The 7,652-nt window shown below is 36.3% G+C and overlaps 1 protein-coding gene across 1 annotated transcript in view; it reads right to left on the bottom strand.

Moving 5' to 3' along the window:
* Positions 1 to 449: 449 nt before the first annotated feature.
* LOC137649302 (probable splicing factor, arginine/serine-rich 7) overlaps positions 450 to 7,652 on the bottom strand; it is a 12,919-nt gene continuing 5,716 nt past the window's right edge. Inside the window, exons 3-4 of the mRNA XM_068382288.1 lie at positions 1,963 to 2,133; positions 450 to 1,060 (exon numbers count right to left, since the gene is read on the bottom strand). Coding sequence (XP_068238389.1) covers positions 450 to 1,060; positions 1,963 to 2,133 — 782 coding nt within the window. The remainder of the gene's footprint in view (positions 1,061 to 1,962; positions 2,134 to 7,652) is intronic.

The following is a 7,652-nucleotide window of genomic DNA, read 5'->3' as shown; positions in this document are numbered from 1 at the left end:
CTAAATAGATGGTTCGCTGGTTAATTTGAAAACTAATAGTTTAAGCCTTTAACTCTAGCTAACTAGATACCTTACTAGTTTATTTACTTGTTAATTTGATAACAACTAATTTACATCATTCGCCAACTGGATACTTTATTATCTCTCACACCCATACTCTTTCTTATAATTTGTTACTTCGACACATTGTCTCTTCAACACACTGCCATTTCGACAAATTGTCAGTTCGACATTCTGCCTATTCGACACTGTCTTTCGATGCTCTGTCCTTCGATGCTCTGTTCTCCGACAGTCTGTTCTTCGATGCTCTGTTCTCCGACACTCTGTTCTTCGACACTGTCCGTCGACACTCTGTTCTTCGACACTCTGTCCTTCAATGTTCTTCGACGATCTGTCTTTCGATGGTCTGTTCTTCGACTCTCTGCCGTTATACACTATTCTTCGACAGTCTATCCTTCGATGCTCTGTTCTTTGACACACTGTTCTTTGGCGCTCTGTCCTTCGATGATCTGTTTTTCGACACTCTGTCCTTCTACGCTCTGTACTTCGATGCTTTTTTTTCTTTGACACTGTCCTTCAACACTCTGTCCTTCGATGCTATGTTCTTCGACACTTTGTCCTTTGATGTTCTGTTCTTCAACACCCTGTTCTTCAATGCTCTGTTCTTCGACACTGTCTTTCGATGCTCTGCTCTTCGACATTCTGTCCTTTGATGCTCTGTTCTTCGACTCTCTGTCCTTGGACACTCTATTTTTCGACACTGTCCTTCGATGCTCTATTCTTTGACACTCCCTCAATACTCTGTCCTTCGATGCTCTGTTCTTTGACACTATGTCATTGTCATTCGATGCTCTGTTCTTCGACACCCTGTCATTCGATGCTTTGTTCTTCGACACTCTGTCCTTCAACATTCTGTTCTTCGACACTCTGTCCTTCGATGCTCTGTTCTTCGACACTCTGTCCTTCGATGCTCTGTTCTTCAACACTCTGTTCTTTGGCACTCTGTCCTTCGACGCTCTCTTTTTTGACCCTCTGTCCATCGATGCTCTGTTCTGCAACACTGTCCGTGAACGGAATTCTAAATATTACTTACACTATAAGAGACATAAGCCACCTTTCATAGGGAGAGGGTTTTTTTTAAGAGAAGTACCAAGAGGTGGGGTAGGATGGGCGCGACCCCGAGGATTCACTCCAACTTTGAAGGGAACAGATGAGGAAGCGCCTCATTTTTGAGAACCTTGTTTTTAAAAGGGAAGTTTTTAGAACACTTCTTCCTAAGGGGAAGTCTTTATAGCATTGCTTCCAAAAGGTGATTTTTGAGAGAATTGCTTCCAGAAAGAAAGTTTTAACCACAGTGCCCAAAAGGAAAGTGTTGAGAGCATTGCTTTTAAAGGGGGAGATTTGATAGCATTGCTTTCAAAGCTGTGTCATCGCTTTTAAAAGGGAAATTTTGAGAGCAATACTTCCAAAAAAGGAAGTTTTTAAAAGCATTACTTTCAAAAGCAATAAATATTGCTAATGTAAAGCTGGAATAAGTAGAACTTCCAACAAATAGTGATATATCGAAGTTTTTTAGAATCACGTTTAGCATTAAGAACCTTATCCTCTTTTCTTTTCCGAACGTTAAACACAAACCTTACTATAACACATCCACAAGCATATTACTTATTGTTTCTTTAAAGAAAAAGGGATGAATAATACTGACATTGAGCTTTAAGGGTATAAATGAAGGAATAATCACACGTCATCTGAAGAAATATACCCAATGTTTTAGAAGAATCATTAGGAATTCGAATTATGCACTATTTCGCTTCATCGCTTTTATACACAAATCAAACTCTTGATTACTTTCCTTCTATTGTTTCTCGTCCAATAGCACCACAATTTTTATCAAGTGTTTTTTGGAAGGTAAATGCGACATGTTTTACCGGCATTTAGGAGTTAAAAGGTTTGTTATCATACGTTTTTTAAATGCATTAAGATCCGATGCCACCTCTCCACTAAGTGCACTTTTCTCCCTTTTTACCTTTAGAGTAAGAGCTGCATAATCAGCAAATTGTACAGATTTCAATTTAGCCGTGAAGAATGGATGCACACTTACAGATCGAGAGTAAAAGTTGCTCTGACGAAGATCTTAGGTCAGACCTTAAAATCAGCTGAGGATATTGGCCGATATATATTTTTATGAAATTTGCGAAGGTAAAACTTTATTACTCTAAAAATTGACGTTCATTGTTGTAGGATTGCATAAAACGTCATCAATCGTGAATATCTAAATTCTAAATCTAAAGTTATAAATATCTAAAGTGATTATGCTGACTTCAGTCACTTATTTTTTGGGTATGGTATTCTCTTTCCTTTTATGTTCTACTCAATCTTGTCATGCATATCCTCATTTGTTAGCATTATTAATTGTGAAAGTTTTCAGCTAATGTTATTGATAAAGGTCGGTATTATATAATGGAATCCAAATCAAACATAAAAGAATTCGTTATAAAGAGCAAATTTAATGTATTCATAGATATATGGGAAGCGAAATCATTCGTGTCGCTATCTATATAACGTGATAGTTTTTCTCTCTTGTGAATATTGATTTCGCAAATATGCAATACATATAAACAAACATCTGTAGTAACACAGTATTTCCATCAGCGCAAAAGTAAGGAAAAATAATCCTACGTTGTTCCTGATGTTTCTCAAAATTTTATGATATTTTCACTGCTTTACGACTTATCCCTCAAAAAAAAAAAAAAAAAAAAAAAAAAAAAAAAAAAAAAAAAGTAGTCACATCTATAGTATTTTGAAATTGACGATGGGGACACCCTAACGGCCAGATGGGTCCATAACCTCCGATCGCCTACTTTGTTAGGGACAAGAACATTAATCTTAAAAAGCATTAGTTTTTGAAAACCAATAAGATACTTCTAAGAATCTATACGTGGAATTATGGCAGACACGTAAGTTAAATCATGTATTAACTGTCATTCTCATCATATCCCTTGACCATGTCTATTTGCTTTTCTTACCTGTTGTTAGAATATCATTTCCTCAAGTTTGCTCTCGTATCGATGTTGCCCTGTTCTGTCTCCTAGTTTTATTCCCACGCACACGTACGTGTACACACACGCGCGCGCACATAATATATATATATATATATATATATATATATATATCAATCACCATGGCATTTAATACCAAATTCTACCTTTGGAATATACATCCAATGAAATTCATTTATGGAAATAGCTTCTGACTGTGCAGAGACTCGAACCCCTGCTTCTCAGCCGAAACCATGCCTACGAGGACTCTATCAACCGAGCTATCAAGAGAGAAATAAGTTTATGACAAGTCACCATACATATTCCTGTTGACTTCAGGAATCTGTTTTTAGACTTGAAATGAACCCATCTCCACCATGATAGCTGAATATTTCATTAACTCAATGTAATATATATTCATCATAAATAACCACCTGTTGCAAACTCACAACTCAGCTATCATGGTGGAGATGGGCTTATTTCAAGTCTAAAAATAGATTCCTGATTTCGACAGGAATATGTACGGTGACTTATCATAAATTTATATCTCTCTTGATAGCTCAGTTGGTAGAGTCCTCGTAGGCATGGTTTTGGCTGAGAGGCAGGGATTCGAATCTCTGCCCAGCCAGAAGCTAATACCATAAATGAAGCTACTCACAGGTCTGGTAATTGCTTGGACCTCGTATACACTGACTCCCCTGGCGTTATAACTGGTAAGGTTGGTTCTCCAGTCGGGACATCTGATCATGTCTTGATTTCATTATTAGTGAAGACTGAGCAGCCTGTCCCTGATATATCATATTCTTGTAAAATTTATATGAAATCCCAAGCAGACTGGAATGGGATTTTACATGATCTTTTGTGCTTGAATTGGTCACAATTATATAATAGTGTAGATCCTGTTGTCCCTTTGAATGAGAATCTAGTCAACATAATTGATAGGCGTATCCCTTCTCGTGTGCTAAGGTACCGAGTGAAGGACAAACCGTGGTTCAATGATGATTGTAGACGTGCTTTTTTGGAGAAGCAGGAGGCCTATCAACTTTGGAAGGGTAACAGATCAGATTTGACCTGGAACAACTATACTCAGCTTCGAGCTTTTGCTCAGAGAGTTTATGCCTCAACTGAAAAGGAGTACAATTTAACCATAAAAGAAACACTTTCTGGTACAACTCAGGAACATAAATGGTTGTCTACCCTTAAATCTGCACTCTTTGGTGTAGATGCAACAGTTCCTCCTTTACTTAAACCAGATGGCTCAGTCACTCACTGTCCAAAGGAAAAGGCAACCCTTTTGGCTGATGTTTTTGACAGTAAACAGAGTAATGAAAAACTTGAACTTCCTCATTCCTGTTTTCCTGAGGCTAAACTAACTAGTTTAGCTTTTCGATCTCGTGAGATTAAAGCTCTGTTGATGGACCTTGATGCTTATGGAGGTGTAGACCCAAATGGTATTTTTCCTTTGTTTTTTATAAAGACAGCAGATTTCTTAGCTCCAAAGTTATCTGTTATTTTGCGCAAGTTAGCAAGAAGAGGAGCTTTTAGCACTAGTTGGAGAATTGGTAATGTTACTCCTCTATGTAAATGTGTTTGTGGTAGCTCAAGTCCCACTGATTACCGCCCAATTTCCATAATTCCCATATTATCTAAAGTTTTTGAACGTCTTCTGGCAAAACTTCTTAATAGGTTTGCTGAAGGTAATCATCTACTCCCTAGTTTGCAATTTGGTTTTCGTAAAGGCCTTGGAGCATGTGATGCCCTTCTTACAATCTCCAATGCTGTACAGAAATCCCTTGATTGTGGTCGGGAAGTTCGTATGACTGGCCTTGATTTTAGTGCTGCCTTTGACCGTGTTAATCATGAGGCCCTTGTTTTCAAACTGAAACAGTTGGGAGTGGGTGGGTCGTTTCTTAGCATTATTATTGATTTTTTAAGTAATAGATCTCAAAGAGTTGTTGTTGATGGGCACCATAGTGATTATAGGAATGTGATATCCGGTGTTCCACAGGGTAGTGTTCTTGGCCCATTACTTTTTATACTATATACACATGACATGTGGTTTGGCCTAGAAAACAAGCTTGTTGCATATGCAGATGATGCTTCTCTCTTTGCATCAATTCCATCCCCTGAATGTAGATCTAGGGTTGGTGAATCCCTTAATAGAGATTTAGCTAGAATTAGTGCATGGTGCAAATTATGGGGTATGAAGTTGAATCCTAACAAAACTCAAAGTATGATTGTAAGTAGGTCAAGGACGGTGGTTCCTCAACATCCGGATCTCAGTATTGATAATGTTTCTTTAAATATGTATGACTCTTTCAAAATTTTAGGTGTGATTCTCGACAGTAAATTTACTTTTGAGAAACATAAGGTCTGTGTCTTCTTCAATTTCACAAAAAATAGGCTTATTGAGAAAGTCTTTCAAGATTTTCGGTGATCAATCTATTCTGAAGAAGTGTTTTAATTCTTTCATTCTACCTTGTTTTGAGTATTGTTCTCCTGTCTGGTCTTCAGCTGCTGATTCTCATCTTAATTTGTTGGACAGAAACTTACGGTCTATTAAATTTCTTATTCCTGATCTAGATATTAATCTCTGGCACCGTCGTTCAATTAGTTCATTATGCATGTTGCATAAGATTTTTCACAACTCTGACCATCCTTTACATTCAGATCTCCCTGGACAATTCTATCCTGTTCGTAATACTAGGCAGGCAGTTAATTCTAATAGCCAGGCCTTCTCCATCACGAGGCTCAATACTACGCAGTACTCTAGAAGTTTTATTCCAGCTGTGACCAAGTTGTGGAATGATCTTCCTAATCGGGTGGTTGAATCAGTAGAACTTCAAAAGTTCAAAGTTGGAGCAAATGCTTTTTTGTTGACCAGGCGGACATAGTCTTTTTATAGTTTATTTATGACATATTTGTTTTTGATGTTGTTGATAGTTTATTATATGACATGTCTGTTTTGACGTTGTTTCTTATTTTAGAATGATTTATTGTTAATTTGTTCTCTTCATTTATTTATTTCCTTATTTCCTTTCCTCACTGGGCTATTTTTCCCTGTTGGAGCCCCTGGGCTTATAGCATCTTGCTTTTCCAACTAGGGTTGTAGCTTGGATAGTAATAATAATAATAATAATAAATGAATTTCAGTGAATATATATTCTCAAGTTAGAATTCCGTATTAAATGCCATTGTGGTTGATATTTACATTGTTTAAAGTCAAGAATGTTAGTGATATATATATGTATATGTATATATATATATATATATATATATATATATATATATATATATATATATATATATATATATATATATATTATCATCATCATCATCAGCCATTACTAGTTCACCGCAAAACAAAGGCCTCAGACATGTCCTTCCATATGCGTCTGATTATGGTCTTTCTGTGCCAGTCCTGACCAACAAACTTTCTTAGTTCATTGATCCATCGTCTTCTTTATCTTCCCTTGGTTCTTTTGCAATATCTAGGGACCTTGTCTGTTATTTTTGATGTCCATTTATTATCTATCATTCTCATAATATGTCCTGGTCATGTCCATTTCTTTTTCCTACATGTTAAAATATCCTCTACTTTGGTTTGCTCTCGTATCCATGTTGCTCTTTTTTTGTCTCTTAGTGTTATTCCCATCATTATTTTTTTCCATTGATCTCTGAGTTGTAACTAGCTTATGTTCTACGGCTTTAGTAAAGCTCCAAGATTCTGATGCATAAGTTATAAATGGTAGGGCCATCTCATTAAATACTTTTCTTTTTAGAGAAAGTGGCATTTTGCTTATAATCTCCTTTTGTTTTCCAACAGCTCTCCCTCCCATGCTCGTCCTTTTGGTTTCGTGTCCTGGGGAAACACTTACTGTCTGTCCTAAGTATGTATATTCATTAACAATCGCTAAAGGTTCCTCCATAATTCTTATTTGGTGGCTGGATTACATTGAGCATTATCTTAGTTCTACTCATATTCATTTTCATTCCTACATTACTGCTTTCTCTATTCAAATCTTCTATCAACTTTTGCAATTCACCCCATTATTCACTAAACAGAACTATGTCATCTGCAAATCGTAAATTAAGGTTTTCTCCATTATTATTAATTCGTACATTTCCCAATCTAAATTTTCTAAAACTTCTTATAGGCTAGCTGTGAATAATTTAGGAAAGATGGGGTCTCTCATCTCAATCGGAATTTTCTTATTATCTTTTATGTATTTTTAGGATTGCTGTACAGAACTTTCTTTGTTTATATCTTCAAGTTTTCTAATATAAGATTCTTCTATTTCTTGTTTTTAGAGGGCTTCCATTACTGCTGAGATTTTGACATAATCAAAAGCTTTCGCATAGTCTATAAATGGTATTCATGGTTTGTCATACTCTGTTGATTTTTCCATTAGCTGATTAATTACATGGATATGGTCAGTTGCTGAATACCCACCTCTAAAGCCTACCTGCTCTGTTGGTTGATTAAAGTCTAGCTGTTTTTCTATTCGGCCTAAATCCTGATCTTTGTAGATATTTTATATATTACTTAGATTGAACTTATTGGGCGGTAATTTTTCAGGTCCATTGTATCTCCCTTTTTGTGAATTAGTATAA

Source organism: Palaemon carinicauda, chromosome 11 (genome assembly GCF_036898095.1).
Source record: "Palaemon carinicauda isolate YSFRI2023 chromosome 11, ASM3689809v2, whole genome shotgun sequence".
NCBI classification, from domain to species: Eukaryota; Metazoa; Arthropoda; class Malacostraca; order Decapoda; family Palaemonidae; genus Palaemon; species Palaemon carinicauda.
Note: the sequence above shows the minus strand (reverse complement) of the source record. Positions and strands in the feature narration are given on the sequence as shown.